Genomic DNA, 17,882 nt, shown 5'->3' with positions numbered 1-17,882 from the left:
ACCCTTCTTAAATAACATTGGCTATCCTCCAATCCTCTGGGATCTCACCTGTGGCCAATGAGGACACTAACGGTGGGATTCTCCCAGCTTTGGGCCGGGCCATGCCACCCCAACGCCGGCACACAATTTTCCGAGAATCGGCGCCATTGGCGCCAGCGTGGTTGGCGCGGCGTCGGTCGCAGGCCGCTCTACGCGGCCGGTCCGCCGATTCTCAGGCTGGGAAGGGCCGAGCGGCCATCGTAAAAACGCCGAGTCCTGCCGGCGCCGTCCCCACCTCCTCTCAGCCGGCGGGAACTCAGCCAGGGGGGCTCCGATCCTGGGGGGGCCTCCGATGCGGCCTGGCCCGTGATCGGGGCCCACCGACGGCCTTTATGGCGGCGTGGACACTCTGCCGCGGGATGGTAGAATCCCGCCCAACGATTTCTGCGGGAGGTCCAGCGATTTCATCCCTTGTCTCCCTCAGAAATCTGGGATCGATGCCATCTGGCCCTGGGGATTTATCTACCTTAATGCGTTTTAACACACCGAACACTTCCTCTCTCGTAATAACGACCTGTTCTAAAGTGTTTACACATCCCTCTGAGACACCACCAATCAACATGTCCTTCCCCTTTGTGAATATTGATGCAAAATACTACACCTACTTCCTCTGGTTCAACACATAATTTCCCTCCTGTGTCCGTGAGTGGACCAACTCTTTCTCTAGTTACCCTCTTGTTCCTCATATACGTATGAAATGCCTTGGGAGTCTCCTTATTACTGCGAAAGTACTACTCCATCAAGATTGATAATATTCGAAGTCTGGAACCTCTATGTTTACTCATTTTCGCTTCTTTATCCCAGGTTGTAGGACCAAGAGGACCTCCAGGACCACATGTGAGTGTTTAATGTTGAAAGGATGCGTCTTCCAAACATTTGACGTTTTAGAAAGCAGTTTGAATCTCATTGTTTCTACTTTGCTTTTCTGTTAGGGACCATCCGGAGAGCAGGGACTGAGGGGACCACGTGGAGAGAAGGGTGAAGCAGTGAGTAATCTTACCTTCCTAGTCCCATGCAATGGAGTTTGATAAAATAGCAAGATATGTTACAGGTTCCCAGACTGGACTGCAGCAGCAGCCACTGAGAGCTGAACGTTCATGTTTTGTACGGCATTTTGCCGCTTCATCCTAAACCCTGATAGGCGGCATTCTCCGTTCGCTGGCGCTGGAATCGGGAAACGCGATTGGGTAGAGAATAGGTTCCAACGGCAAAATCGTGGCGGGCACCGATTTGATGCCACATCACAATTCTCCGCCACCTCGACAGCGGAGTCAATGCGTTCCGGAACGCACCGACCCGGTATTCTCCGGGGCCTCTGCGCTGCTCCACCCCCGATGGGCCGAATTCCTGACGGCGCGGTTCACCTGTGCTTGTAAAAATCGTGAAACCATCGTCAGGGCTGCTGAGGGAGAGGGCCAAGGGGAGTAGTGGGGGGGGGGGGGGGTGGCCAGGAGGTGGGCTGTGGGGTCGGGATTGACGGGCACAGAGCACCATTGCCGCAGCCGGCAAGGCAGCCGTGCAGCTGCGTACGCCACTGACTGCCCACTGTGAACTTAGGGTCACAGGTCGTGTAGGTGTTTCCTCCCCCTCCTCAGGCCACCTCCCTAGGTGCCCTCTGGCCCCAGCCGACCCATCAGCAGGATGGGCGTGCCCCAGCACAACCAGTGCCACTTTGTTACATAGAACATACAGTGCAGGAGGCCATTTGGCCCATCGGGTCTTCACCGACCCACTTTAAGCCCTCGCTTCCACCCTATCCCCGTAACCCAATAACACCTCCGAACCTTTTTGGACACTAAGGGCCAATTTAGCATGGCCAATCCACCTAACCTGCACATCTTTGAACACTAAGGGACAATTGATCATGGCCAATCCACTTAACCTGCACATCTTTGGACTGTGGGAGGAAACCGGAGCACCCGGAGGAAACCCACGCAGACACGGGGAGAACGTACAGACTCCGCACAGTGACCCAGCCGGGAATCGAACCTGGGGCCCTGACGCTGTGAAGCCACAGTGCTATCCACTTGTGCTACCATGCTAAATTGTTGTCTGGGATGAGTGTGTGTGGGGAGTGTAATGTGTGTGTGGGGCTGGGATGAGTGTGTGCGGGGAGTGTAATGTGTGTCCGAGGCTGGGATGAGTGTGTGTGGGGAGTGTAATGTGTGTGTGGCTGGGATGAGTATGTGTGGGGAGTGTAATGTGTGTGTGAGGCTGGGATGAGAGTGTGTGGGGAGTGTAATGTGTGTGTGTGGCTGGGATGAGTATGTGTGGGGAGTGTAATGTGTGTGTGTGGCTGGGATGAGTGTGTGTGGGGAGTGTAATGTGTGTGTGGTGCTGGGATGAGTGTGTGTGGGGAGTGTAATGTGTGTGTGGGGCTGGGATGAGTGTGTGTGGGGAGTGTAATGTGTGTGTGGGGCTGGGATGAGTGTGTGTGGGGAGTGTAATGTGTGTGTGGGGCTGGGATCAGTGTGAGTGGGGAGTGTAATGTGTGTGAGGCTGGGATGAGTGTGTGTGGGGAGTGTAATGTGTGTGTGAGGCTGGGATGAGTGTGAGTGGGGAGTGTAATGTGTGTGAGGCTGGGATGAGTGTGTGTGGGGAGTGTAATGTGTGTGTGGGGCTGGGATGAGTGTGTGCGGGGAGTGTAATGTGTGTGTGGGGCTGGGATGAGTGTGTGTGGGGAGTGTAATGTGTGTGTGGCTGGGATGAGTGTGTGTGGGGAGTGTAATGTGTGTGTGGGGCTGGGATGAGTGTGTGTGGGGAGTGTAATGTGTGTGTGTGCGGCTGGGATGAGTGTGTGTGGGGACTGTAATGTGTGTGTGTGGCTGGGATGAGTGTGTGTGGGGAGTGTAACGTGTGTGTGGGGCTGAGATGAGTGTGTGTGGGGAGTGTAATGTGTGTGTGAGGCTGGGATGAGTGTGTGTGGGGAGTGTAATGTGTGTGAGGCTGGGATGAGTGTGTGTGGGGAGTGTAATGTGTGTGTGGGGCTGAGATGAGTGTGTGTGGGGAGTGTAATGTGTGTGAGGCTGGGATGAGTGTGTGTGGGGAGTGTAATGTGTGTGTGGGGCTGGGATGAGTGTGTGCGGGGAGTGTAATGTGTGTGTGGGGCTGAGATGAGTGTGTGTGGGGAGTGTAATGTGTGTGAGGCTGGGATGAGTGTGTGTGGGGAGTGTAATGTGTGTGTGGGGCTGGGATGAGTGTGTGTGGGGAGTGTAATGTGTGTGTGCGGCTGGGATGAGTGTGTGTGGGGAGTGTAATGTGTGTGTGCGGCTGGGATGAGTGTGTGTGGGGAGTGTAATGTGTGTGTGTGGCTGGGATGAGTGTGTGTGGGGAGTGTAATGTGTGTGTGTGGCTGGGATGAGTGTGTGTGGGGAGTGTAATGTGTGTGTGTGGCTGGGATGAGTGTGTGTGGGGAGTGTAATGTGTGTGTGAGGCTGGGATGAGTGTGTGTGGGGAGTGTAATGTGTGTGTGAGGCTGGGATGAGTGTGTGTGGGGAGTGTAATGTGTGTGTGTGGCTGGGATGACTGTGTGTGGGGAGTGTAATGTGTGTGTGGCTGGGATGAGTGTGTGTGGGGAGTGTAATGTGTGTGTGTGGCTGGGATGAGTGTGTGTGGGGAGTGTAATGTCTGTGGGGCTGGGATGAGTGTGTGTGGGGAGTGTAATGTGTGTGTGAGGCTGGGATGAGTGTGTGTGACGAGTGTAATGTGTGTGAGGCTGGGATGAGTGTGTGGGGAGTGTAATGTGTGTGTGGGGCTGGGATGAGTGTGTGCGGGGAGTGTAATGTGTGTGTGAGGCTGGGATGAGTGTGTGTGGGGAGTGTAATGTGTGTGTGCGGCTGGGATGAGTGTGTGTGGGGAGTGTAATGTGTGTGTGGGGAGTGTAATGTGTGTGTGGGGAGTGTAATGTGTGTGTGGGGAGTGTAATGTGTGTGTGGGGAGTGTAATGTGTGTGTGGGGCTGGGATGAGTGTGTGTGGGGAGTGTAATGTGTGTGTGAGGCTGGGATGAGTGTGTGTGGGGAGTGTAATGTGTGTGTGTGGCTGGGATGAGTGTGTGTGGGGAGTGTAATGTGTGTGTGCGGCTGGGATGAGTGTGTGTGGGGAGTGTAATGTGTGTGTGGGGCTGGGATGAGTGTGTGTGGGGAGTGTAATGTGTGTGTGGGGCTGGGATGAGTGTGTGTGGGGAGTGTATTGTGTGTGTGGGCTGGGATGAGTGTGTGTGGGGAGTGTAATGTGTGTGTGAGGCTGGGATGAGTGTGTGTGGGGAGTGTAATGTGTGTGTGGGGCTGGGATGAGTGTGTGTGGGGAGTGTAATGTGTGTGTGAGGCTGGGATGTGTGTGTGTGGGGAGTGTAATGTGTGTGTGAGGCTGGGATGAGTGTGTGTGGGGAGTGTAATGTGTGTTTGCGGCTGGGATGAGTGTGTGTGGGGAGGGTAATGTGTGTGTGTGGCTGGGATGAGTGTGTGTGGGGAGGGTAATGTGTGTGTGTGGCTGGGATGAGTGTGTGTGGGGAGTGTAATGTGTGTGTATGGCTGGGATGAGTGTGTGTGGGGAGTGTAATGTGTGTGTGGGGCTGGCATGAGTGTGTGTGGGGAGTGTAATGTGTGTGTGTGGCTGGGATGAGTGTGTGTGGGGAGTGTAATGTGTGTGTGCGGCTGGGATGAGTGTGTGTGGGGAGTGTAATGTGTGTGTATGGCTGGGATGAGTGTGTGTGGGGAGTGTAATGTGTGTGGGGCTGGGATGAGTGTGTGTGGGGAGTGTAATGTGTGTGTGCGGCTGGGATGAGTGTGTGTGGGGAGTGTAATGTGTGTGGGGCTGGGATGAGTGTGTGTGGGGAGTGTAATGTGTGTGTGCGGCTGGGATGAGTGTGTGTGGGGAGTGTAATGTGTGTGTGGGGCTGGGATGAGTGTGTGTGGGGAGTGTAATGTGTGTGTGTGGCTGGGATGAGTGTGTGTGGGGAGTGTAATGTGTGTGTGGGGCTGGGATGAGTGTGTGTGGGGAGTGTAATGTGTGTGTGCGGCTGGGATGAGTGTGTGTGGGGAGTGTAATGTGTGTGTGGGGCTGGGATGAGTGTGTGTGGGGAGTGTAATGTGTGTGGGGCTGGGATGAGTGTGTGTGGGGAGTGTAATGTGTGTGTGGGGCTGGGATGAGTGTGTGTGGAGAGTGCAATGTGTGCGGCTGGGATGAGTGTGTGTGGGGAGTGTAATGTGTGTGTGTGGCTGGGATGAGTGTGTGTGGGGAGTGTAATGTGTGTGTGTGGCTGGGATGAGTGTGTGTGGGGAGTGTAATGTGTGTGTGCGGCTGGGATGATGTGTGTGGGGAGTGTAATGTGTGTGTGGGACTGGGATGAGTGTGTGTGGGGAGTGTAATGTGTGTGTGAGGCTGGGATGAGTGTGTGTGGGGAGTGTAATGTGTGTGTGTGGCTGGGATGAGTGTGTGTGGGCAGTGTATTGTGTGTGTGGGGCTGGGATGAGTGTGTGTGGGGAGGGTAATGTGTGTGTGAGGCTGGGATGAGTGTGTGTGGGGAGTGTAATGTGTGTGAGGCTGGGATGAGTGTGTGTGGGGAGTGTAATGTGTGTGTGAGGCTGGGATGAGTGTGTGTGGGGAGTGTAATGTGTGTGAGGCTGGGATGAGTGTGTGTGGGGAGTGTAATGTGTGTGTGCGGTTGGGATGAGTGTGTGTGGGGAGTGTAATGTGTGTGTGAGGCTGGGATGAGTGTGTGTGGGGAGTGTAATGTGTGTGTGGGGCTGGGATGAGTGTGTGTGGGGAGTGTAATGTGTGTGTGGGGCTGGGATGAGTGTGTGTGGGGAGTGTAATGTGTGTGTGTGGCTGGGATGAGTGTGTGTGGGGAGTGCAATGTGTGTGTGGGGCTGGGATGAGTGTGTGTGGGGAGTGTACTGTGTGTGGGGCTGGGATGAGTGTGTGTGGGGAGTGTAATGTGTGTGTGTGGCTGGGATGAGTGTGTGTGGGGAGTGTAATGTGTATTTGTGGCTGCAGCTTGTCAGCCTCCCGAGTGTCAATGACGGACCCGGTGAATCCGACACCGTTTCCCATTGGAATCGATTGTGTTCCACGTGGCGCCGGCGCTCGCTCCTCAATGGTCGCTGAATCTTCCAGGTGCGGCGCCAGTTTTGCGGCCGTGAAAGTCCCCAAATCCTGTCTCAGCGTCAACACTTAGTCTCAGGAACGGGAGAATCCCGCTGGATGAGTTTGCTGTTCATTTCTGTCTGATGTCTAATTTGGAGATGTTTCCATCGAATTTCAGGGTGTGGCAGGGCCTCGAGGAAGAGATGGAGAACCTGGAACCCCTGGAAATCCTGGCCCACCTGGACCACCTGGATCATCTGGCATGTCTGACTTTGGCGGAGTAAGTCAAACCATTACACAACCTAAATCTGCTTCTCAACTCTGAATTGGATCATCTTTGGGTTTCAGTTCCCCATTCTCTCCAGCCCATCACTTTCTTTTTTTAAATTTCAATTGGAAAGCAATGACTTCAATTGAATGGACACTGTACCCCATCTGTGGTTATACTGTATACGTCGCTGCCAACCATTGCCGCTTGTAACTTTCATTAAGATTTAAGCTATCTCACTCACTGACGTAACACACATATCAACCTACAGATAGTTGAAAAAGTGCAGGCATGGTGCAATTTCTGCACATCATCACCTCCTGAGCAGATTATTCGACTGTGGGGTGAATCACAATTCAGCCTCTCCCCATATCCACACCGGATAATGATGAGGAAGTGGAATTACGACGGAACTTTTCCCTTTGCTTAACCTAGCAACACTGAAGCCATTGGCAGCACACTTATTCAACATCAGCTGCGTTAACTAACTAAACCAGAGAACTTACTGATCTTTACAGTCAGTTTCACACTGTCAAAACAGGGGAGGCAGCGGCATAGTGGTATTGTCACTGGACTAAAATCACAGAGTGATGCTCTGGGGACCCAGGTTCAATTCCCACTCACTGCAGATGGTGAAATTTGAATTCAATAAAAATTTGGAGTTAAAAGGCTAATTAATGGTGAGCATGAAAACATTGTCAATTCTCTTCAACATTTCAGAAGCATCTGGATGACTACATGAATAGGGAGGAAATAGAGGGATACGACTGAGTAAGGACAGAAGGTTGTTTTTTTTTTTTTTAGTTAGGCTTCATGATCAGCACAGGCTTGGAGGCCGAACGGCCTGTTCCTGTGCTGTACTTTTCCTTGTTCTTTGATTGGCGTAAAAACCCATCTGGTTCACTAATGTCCTTTTAGGGAAGGAAATCTGCCGGCCAGAAGTGGTTCACAAGAGTTATCCCCGGAATGAAGAGCTTGTCGTATGAGGAACACTTGAGGACTCTGGGTCTGAACTCGTTGGGGTTTAGAAGGATGAGGGGGGGGGGATCTTATTGAAACTTACAGGATACTGCGAGGCCTGGATAGAGTGGACATGGAAAGGATGTTTCCAGTTGTAGGAAAAACTAGAACCAGAGGACACCATCTCAGACTAAAGAGATCCTTTAAAACAGAGATGAGGAATTTCTTCAGCCAGAGGCTGGTGAATCTGTGGAACTCTTTGCCGCAGAAGGCTGTGGAGGCCAAATCACTGAGTGTCTTTAAGGCAGAGATAGATAGGTTCTTGATTAATAAGGGGATCAGGGGTTATGGGGAGAAGGCAGGAGAATGGGGATGGGAAAATATCTGCCATGATTGAATGGCGGAGCAGACTCGATGGGCCGAGTGGCCTAATTCTGCTTCTATGTCTTATGGTCCTTACCCGGTCTAGTCTACATGTGACTCCAGACCCACAGCAACTCTTCACTACCCTCTCAAGGGCGATTAGGGATGGGCAATAAATGCTGGCACAGCCTGCGACACCCACCTCCCATGAACAATTTTAAAAAAAAATGTCATAAGCCGATGTTGAGTTCTAAATATGTATCGGAGTTTGATTCATTGGATGAACTTTTGGAATCAGTTTGACAGGAACATAATCATGTTCTCTGATCTCCTGATCTTTTTTTAATCACCTCGTGACCACTTTAGTTCACGTTGTGGTTGGTATGGCAAGATGATCGGCAGCCATTTCCCAATCCATGTGATTCTGCGGTTATGCTATTTTCAAACTAGAACCAAAAATATCAAAGCTGTCCCAATTGGTTAGAAATGCTTTTGACCTGAAAATCACACGCACGCTCGTACAGAGATTAAACACTTTCCCAGAATTCTCCTCAGGTTATTGCAAAGGATCAGGGAGTATTGACCCTGACTCGTCAATACTGTCCGATGCTTTGCCGTACTTGACAAGTGGCAGGAAGGTAGAATCCCTCCGCCCGTGAACAGCACACCGCGAAGAAACACACACGCCTTGGGGAGCGGAGAGTCCAACAATGAATCCCTTTAAATACAAAGACTGGCAGAATGTAGGCACATCAAACAGCAATGGAAGAAAGAACCAATTATCTGTATTTGGCGATATAAGTTGAGGGAGGAATTTTTGATGGAACGGTGAGGGACTCCTTTTGAGGGTCAACTTAAAAATGTAATAAATCAAATAAGAATGTGATTTCTAGTATGAGGTTCTTATGGAAAGGGATAATGCGCCAAACTTTCTGTGATTGTGAAAGGATAGATTGCGGGATTCTCCGCCGAACCGGTAGAGAACCCACGCCCCACGGGTTTCCCGACAGCATGGGGCGATCCAATTGGCCGGCTGCAGGAATGGAGAATCCGCTGCTGGTGGGGGCGTGCTGCACCGGAAAACAGGGCTGGCAGGACTGAGAATCCCGCCCAGAAAATATATCAGTAACAGTGGTGGATTGGGGGTACATAACCCTTAATCCTGACTGCATAACTGGTGAGGTCAGGCGTAAAAGAGCAGTTGGACAGAATAACATCGTTTTCCTATCACTTGATTCACTACTACATTACTTAATAATTGGAATGTGGAATGTGCATCCTGCTCCATGTGGGAACTCCAGGAAGCTTATCTAATCCTGGTGTTTCCACATGTGCAAGAAGTATCAACTGGAGGAGTTGTAGCTCAGTGCTTCAGAGCTTGACGAACAGCTGATATTACCATTGTGCAACTGCAAGGCTGAAAGCTATACGGATAGTATATTTCTGGAAGTGGTCACCTTGCATCTTGAGGGGAGGCAGGCAGAAACAGAATGGGTGATCACCTAGAAGTACCAGCCAGATAGTCCAGAGATCCCTGAATGTATCTCACTTTCTAACTGGCATTCATTTTGAGTACTGGCGAGATTATAGGTTTTCTCTACCGAGCCAAATTCAAAGTACCACAAGTAGTTCAGCTGTATGGGTGGCAAGCAGAAGATTGGGAAAGCAATAGTGATAGGGGATTCTACAGTTAGAGGAACAGACAGGTGTGCGTTTAGCCGCAGATGTGATTTCAGGATCGTGTGTTGCCTCTCTGGTGTCTGGGTCAAGGATGCTGAGGTGGAAGGCTGAACAGCCAGGCATCATGGTCCATAATGGGACCAACAACATTGGTAGAAAGTGGGATCAGGTCCTGCAGTCAGATCACTTCTGGTACCATGTGCCATAGATAACTTCTGGTACCATGTATATAAATAGGAGAATAGAGCGGATGCAGTGGTACAGGATGCAAATAATATTAGTAAAAAAGGTTCTTTATCCGAATGTGTTAATAATTCACAATAAGACAGATGAACTAGAATCATAAATAGTGCCATAAATAAATAGATCTAATCATCATTACAGAGACATGGTTACAAACTGACCAAGGTTGTGAAATATATATTCCAGGGTACACATTTTACAAACACAGGCAGAATGGAAAAGGAGGAGGAATGGCCCCGATAGTAAAGGATGACATAAGGACAGAAATGAGAAAGGATCTTGACTCAGAAGATCAGGAGGTGAATCAGTATGGGTGGAAGCCAGGAATAATTAGGGTCAGAAAATTGGGAGTAATTTATGAGACCCTTCACAGTCGTTAAAACCTTGGACAGAGAATTAAGAGATGACAAATTAATTTGTCACAAAAGCAATATTATAATTGAGGGTTTTTTAAACTTCATAGAGACTGGATGAATCAAACTGGCCAAGGTGGTTGGAAGATGAGTTTGTCGAATGTTTTCACGACACCTTCTTGCAGCAACTTGTTGTGGAACAACAAACGGCAACACGATTTTAGATCTAGCGTTGTGCAATGAGGCGGGTTTAATTATTAATCAAATGATCTGTTGGGTAAAAATGATCATAATACAATTGAATTCTATTTTAAGTTTGGCATACTCCAATCCAACTAAGAATCCTACATTTAAACAAAGCCAGTTACGTCGGTAAAGGGGGAGAACTGACTAAGATTGAATGGGTAAATAGACTAAAAGATATGGCAGTAAATAAACAGCGGGAAACATTGAAACAGCAATTCAAAATGTTCAACAAAAATGCATTCCATTGCAAAACAAAAGCAAGAAAAATCCGTTGTGATTGAATAAGAAAGTCGAGGATAGTATTAGGTTAAAAAAGAAAAAAGAGGTTTATGATGTTACAAAGAATACTAGTAAACCGGAGATTTGGGAGGGCTTTAGAAACCAGCAAAAAGTTGGTAAAAAGGGAAAACATTTGAGAGTAAACTAGCCAGGAATATAAATACAGATTGTAAAAGCTCTAACAGGTATATAAAAAGGAAGAGAGTAGATAAAGTAAATATTGGTCCCTTAGAAGCAGAGACAGGAGAAATTATCACGGGGGAATGAAGAAATAGCAGAGATATTAAACTAATATTTTGTCTGTCTTCAGAGTAGAAGTTACATACCAGAAATAGAGGGTAACCTTGAGACTAATAAGAGTGAGGACATTAAGGTAACTAATATCAGCAGAGAAAGCGTATTAGAGAAACTTCAGTTACCAATATCTGACAAATCCACAGGGCCAGATGGCCTATACCCTTGGGTTTGAAAAGAGATAGTTTCAGAGATAATGGATGTGCTGGTTATGGTTTTTCAAAATTCCTCAGATTCTCGAATGGTCCCAACTGATTGGAAGTTAGCGAATGTAACACTGCTATTCAAGAAGGTCGGGAGGATGGAGAACAGGGAACCACTCCAGGTCTGTCAGCTTGACATCAGGGGCGGGATCCTCTGTTTCCCCGGCAGCGCACTCACGCCCGTGGATCTCCTGACCACATGGGGGCGCGCACAATGGGAAACACCATTGGCCGGCTGCTGGGACAACGAGTGCGCGCGGATGGGAGAATCCCGCCCCCCGGTGTTCGGAGAAGCTGGAATCTAGTGTGAAGGAAGTTTTAACAATCCACTTCGAAAATTATTGGATGATCCAACAAAGTCAATGTGGTTAACAAAAGGGAAACAGTGTTTGACCAATTTATTCGAGTCTATTTGAGGATGTAACTGGTAGCGTAGACAAATTGGAAGCAGTAAAATGGGGAATATCTCGATTTCCAAAAGGCATTTGCTAAGGTGGCACACAAAAGGTTAACGACCAAGATAGCGATACATGGAACTGGATGCACATATTGGCAGCATGGAAGAAGATTAGTTAACATACAGGAAACAAGGAATAGAAATAAGGTGGCCATTTTTAAGCTGGCAGGCTGTGGAGTACCAGGATGAGGGCGGAAGCCTTGGCTATTTACAATCTATATGAACAATTTAGACAAAGAGACAGAGAGTAATGTATCTAAATGTGGTGACGATGTTCACAAACTGTACATTACGCACCCCAGCGGCGTGTATCTCGGCCGCAACGCCATTCGCTGATAGCGGGATTCTATATTCCCGCCACTTGTCAGTGGGATTTCCCGTTGTAACCCACGCCACCGCAAAACCCGTGGGCTTCTTGTAATTCTGATGTGTCATTCAAAGGAACAAACACACTGAACTTAAAAGACAGCAAATCACCATATCCTGTCATTTAGTTCCACATCTGTGGGACTAATACCTGCATCTAGTCAAAACACTTAAATAGAAGCCACAGTTATCTTGTAAAGAAAGGTAGACTTTGGATGGGTGAAGATTTGATGGGGGCGTTCAAAATTATAAGAGAACTGGACAAAATTGATAGAGACTGTTTTCATTGGTGGAAGGATCAAGAATCAGAGGACACCAATTTAAGGTGATTAGCAAACATAATGGGGACATGAGAAAAAATGATTATTACACAGCGAGTGACTGGAATCTGGAATGTACTGTCTGTGAGTGTGGTGGAGGCAGATTCACACAGCGAGTGGTTAGGATCTGGAATGTACTGTCTGTGAGTGTGGTGGAGGCAGATTCACACAGCGAGTGGTTAGGATCTGGAATGTACTGTCTGTGAGTGTGGTGGGGACAGATTCACACAGCGAGTGGTTAGGATCTGGAATGTACTGTCTGTGAGTGTGGTGGAGACAGATTCACACAGCGAGTGGTTAGGATGTGGAATGTACTGTCTGTGAGTGTGGGGGAGGCAGATTCACACAGCGAGTGGTTAGGATCTGGAATGTACTGTCTGTGAGTGTGGTGGAGGCAGATTCACACAGCGAGTGGTTAGGATCTGGAATGCACTGTCTATGAGTGTGGTGGAAGCAGATTCACACAGCGAGTGGTTAGGATCTGGAATGTACTGTCTGTGAGTGTGGTGGGGACAGATTCACACAGCGAGTGGTTAGGATCTGGAATGTACTGTCTGTGAGTGTGGTGGAGACAGATTCACACAGCGAGTGGTTAGGATCTGGAATGTACTGTCTGTGAGTGTGGTGGAGGCAGATTCACACAGCGAGTGGTTAGGATCTGGAATGTACTATCTGTGAGTGTGGTGGAGGCAGATTCACACAGCGAGTGGTTAGGATCTGGAATGTTCTGTCTGAGAGTGTGGTGGAGACAGATCCACACAGTGAGTGGTTAGGATGTGGAGTGTACTATCTGTGAGTGTGGTGGAGACAGATCCACACAGTGAGTGGTTAGGATGTGGAGTGTACTATCTGTGAGTGCGGTGGAGGCAGATTCACACAGCGAGTGGTTAGGATCTGGAATGTACTGTCTGTGAGTGTGGTGGAGACAGATTCACACAGCGAGTGGTTAGGATCTGGAATGCACTGTCTGTGAGTGTGGTGGAGGCAGATTCACACAGCGAGTGGTTAGGATCTGGAATGTACTATCTGTGAGTGTGGTGGAGGCAGATTCACACAGTGAGTGGTTAGGATCTGGAATACACTGTCTGTGAGTGTGGTGGAGACAGATTCACACAGCAAGTGGTTAGGATGTGGAATGTACTGTCTGTGAGTGTGGTGGAGGCAGATTCACACAGCGAGTGGTTAGGAGCTGGAATGTACTGTCTGAGAGCGTGGTGGAGACAGATTCACACAGCGAGTGGTTAGGATCTGGAATGTACTGTCTGTGAGTGTGGTGGAGGCAGATTCACACAGCGAGTGGTTAGGATCTGGAATGCACTGTCTATGAGTGTGGTTGAGACAGATTCACACAGCGAGTGGTTAGGATCATGGAATGTACTGTCTGTGAGTGTGGTGGAGGCAGATTCACACAGCGAGTGGTTAGGATCTGGAATGTACTGTCTGTGAGTGTGGGGGAGGCAGATTCACACAGCGAGTGGTTAGGATCTGGAATGTACTGTCTGTGAGTGTGGTGGAGGCAGATTCACACAGCGAGTGGTTAGGATCTGGAATGCACTGTCTGTGAGTGTGGTTGAGGCAGATTCACACAGCGAGTGGTTAGGATCTGGAATGTACTGTCTGTGAGTGTGGTGGAGGCAGATTCACACAGCGAGTGGTTAGGATCTGGAATGTACTGTCTGTGAGTGTGGTGGAGGCAGATTCACACAGCGAGTGGTTAGGGTCTGGAATGTACTGTCTGTGAGTGTGGTGGAGACAGATTCACACAGCGAGTGGTTAGGATCTGGAATGTACTGTCTGTGAGTGTGGTGGAGGCAGATTCACACAGCGAGTGGTTAGGATCTGGAATGTACTGTCTGTGAGTGTGGTGGAGGCAGATTCACACAGCGAGTGGTTAGGATCTGGAATGCACTGTCTGTGAGTGTGGTGGAGGCAGATTCACACAGCGAGTGGTTAGGATCTGGAATGTACTATCTGTGAGTGTGGTGGAGACAGATTCACACAGTGCGTGGTTAGGATGTAGAGTGTACTGTCTGTGAGTGTGGTGGGGACAGATTCACGCAGCGAGTGGTTAGGATCTGGAATGTACTGTCTGTGAGTGTGGTGGAGACAGATTCACACAGCGAGTGGTTAGGATCTGGAATGTACTGTCTGTGAGTGTGGTGGAGACAGATTCACACAGCGAGTGGTTAGGAGCTGGAATGTACTGTCTGTGAGTGTGGTGGAGACAGATTCACACAGCGAGTGGTTAGGATCTGGAATGTACTGTCTGTGAGTGTGGTGGAGGCAGATTCACACAGCGAGTGGTTAGGATCTGGAATGTACTGTCTGTGAGTGTGGTGGAGACAGATTCACACAGCGAGTGGTTAGGATCTGGAATGTATTGTCTGAGTGTGGTGGAGGCAGATTCATACAGCGAGTGGTTAGGATCTGGAATGTACTGTCTGTGAGTGTGGTGGAGGCAGATTCACACAGCGAGTGGTTAGGATCTGGAATGTACTGTCTGTGAGTGTGGTGGAGACAAGTTCAATCATGACATTCAACGGCGAACTTGGTAACCCCAAGGATACAGGGAAATGGCGGGGCGGGCGGGGTGGGGGGGGAGGTTAGTCAAGCAGAAATGCACTGATATGATGGGTCAAATGGCCTCCTCTGTCCTGGAACCATTCTATGATTCAATGATACTCAACTAAATAACATAAAATCTCCATCTGCTCTGCACAACAATGTGCCTTTGCCTTTTATTTTCCACTTCCAATAGAAGGTTATTGTAATAAAGCCGGGGAGTCCAGTGAGCTTCTTAAATGTCTTCTATATTTCAGTGACAGCATTATCCACACAGGGCCCGGTTATCTTGCACTGGGTCCTCATTCCTTTTTAGCTGGCTCTACAGCTGCCGGTCTTTTATGCCAGTGCTGGGTCCAATCGAACACGGGGAACAATCACCCCCAGCTGGATGAGTCCTGTGCAGGTTACTACAGGTTATTACAATTATCAATTTTTACCAATTGATAGATTTGTTTGTAATGTAGGTTCACATTGATATCAGGATTGGGATTGGACCAACACATTTCATGTCAGGCCCAAGAGAGGAAGGAAAGTGAAGTTACATATTTTGACAGTGAAACGCGGTTACCCAGTTAATTTGACCGTTTTGTTTTTTACTTCAACAGAACTTTGCTTCTCAAATGGCACGAGGGTTTGATGAGAAAGCAGGCGGTGCTCAGATGGGAATCATGCAAGGACCAATGGTAAGATTTTATTTGCCAGCAATATTCCCAGCATGGCAAAATGTGACACTCCTGACATCTTTGGTCACGAGTGATTGTGACAAAGTGAACAGGCTTGTACCAAACATTAAAGAACGGCATGTATTTAATATTAATTATCCGACTACTTGTTTAAGGATATGGGGGGGAGGGGGGGGATTCTCAGTCCCACGAGCCACATTCCGCCAGCAGCGGGATTCTCCGTTCCAGCAGCCGGCCAATGAGGTTTCCCATTGTAGCCACTCCACGCGTGTGGGAGCGCTGCCGGCCAAGCGGAGAATCTCGCCGACGGAGAATCCCGCTGATGATATTTGTAATATTAAATTAATACCCAAACGTAACTCTCTGTATGTATCTTTCCAATCCTATCCCACATATCTACTCCACCATACATGGTGCCCATATATGCCATTATACCCAGACCTATTCTTTCATACATATCTCCCCTCCGTGCACAGCTTTCAACATATATCGATTTCCACACCCCAGACCTACCTAGAACTTCCTCAACCTATATAGCCATCCATACACACCCAACAATTAGAATCTCTGAGCCCTCCCCACTCTGGAGGTTTGTCCCATACATTCCAGTCACTGAGGAGTGGACGGAACCAGGACCTCCTGTTACACCTGCCCAATCCATTACATTGCCCAGTCACATGTTGTTGCTTTCAACCTTCCCAGTTAGTGCAGCCCAATACATTTCCTTGTGGCACTCGCCATAGGTCGCCTTATCACTTCTGTCTTCCGGTGCGAATCGAAGAACCCCATTTCTTCATCCTTCTCAAGCTGGTACCTCCTCTATATGTAGCCCAGAGCTCAAGCATCTTCAGTCCAATTACATCACCAAACAGGGTCCAATTTTCAGTCCTGCAGCAATTGGTGTTTCCTCTAGATTGTGCTGTTTTCCTTGGGCCAGAGCAACACAAAAGATCAAGGAATTTCAAGTGCAAATTATACTGAATGTAACTAAATATGTGCCAATCTTTTATGCTAGCTTAAAAAAACATCAGACTAGCACAATACTAGGGTTACACTAATAGCCCATGGGGATTACAGGATAGGATTACAGGAACAGATTACAGAATTTACCCTCTTTTCTTTAGAAAACGCTTCTTAAATCACATTTTGCCGATTCCTTCACTGTTTCGGATGCCAATCTTGATACTAAAGTTGCTTCTTTTTGACTGCGTCGGTCTGCTGTTGCTAAGTAATGGGTTAAGAGACATTGCAATTAGTTGTCTCATTTATGTTAAGTGTCCAATAATTGACATTGATATGTAAAGGGGCTTCAGGTGGCCTCTGGGTCTGGTGATGTGTAGAGTTTTGTGCAGAGTCAGTTGGGAAGAAATAAAAGTGGGTTGGTGAAAAAGGAGCAGAACTTTTGTCTCTTCATACCACAGCATCTAATACGTCTAACAATTGTTACTTTCAGAACATGGTTCATGAGATTGATGGTTTGTGGCCCACGATTGTTGTAGTGGGAACCTGACAAAATCCTTGGATAGAATTCCTCAATATCACCTTTTTACAACGCCAAATCATTTTCTGCAGAACACTCTCACCCATATTCTAAAGCCATTCAGTTAGGATGTAACCTTCTTTACCTGCGTTTCCTTTGAAGGCTTGTTTAGACCACGTACTTTGTTTTTAATACATCCTGAGTCTACATTATTTTCTTTGCCTCTAAGAGCTTCTTTGACGTGGAAACCAAAGCTTTCTCAAACCGGCTCAAAACACTTTTCTCTTTCTGTGTCTCGTTGAAGCTCCTTAAATCTGTAACTCAGTCCCACAACATTCTCCTTTGTACGCTAATCCTTTTAAACAGTGCGTGTTCATCCTTTAAAAAGTTGTTGCTGACAATCTTTTAGCTTTATTCTTGTTGGCCCGATAAGCTGCATTTGTCTCGAGAATATTTTCACCATCATTATTCAGTTTCTAACGCTTTCCTATCGCAGTGCAATATTTCCAATTTCTGATCATTTCATTGAGGTTTTTTTAAACATCCTGGTAAATCTCCTCTGTCAAGATTTAGATTCAAACCTGCATCTCTGCGGCCCACAATCCATTGTCGGATCATTCATTTGTGACCTTGACAGCGTGAGTGCTCTAATTTAGAAAAAGGGCAAGTATACATTGGGGTTCCTTCACATCCTTGGGTGTTGACAAGTCACAAGCTGACTTGTCGCAAAGTTGTAGTCTGTTTGTGCAACACATTTATCCTGTTCTGCTTCTTTGGTCTTCGTACATTGAAAAGTTCATGTCCCTCTTCACCAGCAACAACTGTGTAAGTAGGCTGAAACAAATAAGATAGCAAGAGCCATAACTGCCTATATCCACTCTGCCTCCATATACAGTCATATCTATTTACCTATATCCACACCCCCTACATATGTACCCACTCATAGCTACCTTTATGCTGATTCATACTTACATATACCAATACACATCTATGATTGA

At 48.0% G+C, this 17,882-nt stretch overlaps 1 protein-coding gene across 2 annotated transcripts in view; it reads left to right on the top strand.

The window, feature by feature from the left end:
- The window catches only part of LOC119958121 (collagen alpha-1(II) chain), a 124,747-nt gene that overhangs the window by 28,064 nt on the left and 78,801 nt on the right, over positions 1-17,882 (top strand). For both annotated transcript variants that reach the window (XM_038786373.1, XM_038786372.1), the window contains 4 exons: positions 844-876; positions 972-1,025; positions 6,303-6,404; positions 15,327-15,404. In XM_038786373.1, coding sequence (XP_038642301.1) covers positions 844-876; positions 972-1,025; positions 6,303-6,404; positions 15,327-15,404 — 267 coding nt within the window. The remainder of the gene's footprint in view (positions 1-843; positions 877-971; positions 1,026-6,302; positions 6,405-15,326; positions 15,405-17,882) is intronic.

Source organism: Scyliorhinus canicula, chromosome 28, assembly GCF_902713615.1.
Source record: "Scyliorhinus canicula chromosome 28, sScyCan1.1, whole genome shotgun sequence".
NCBI lineage: Eukaryota > Metazoa > Chordata > Chondrichthyes > Carcharhiniformes > Scyliorhinidae > Scyliorhinus > Scyliorhinus canicula.
The sequence above is the reverse complement of the archived record's forward strand: the minus strand, read 5'-3'. Positions and strand labels throughout refer to the sequence as shown.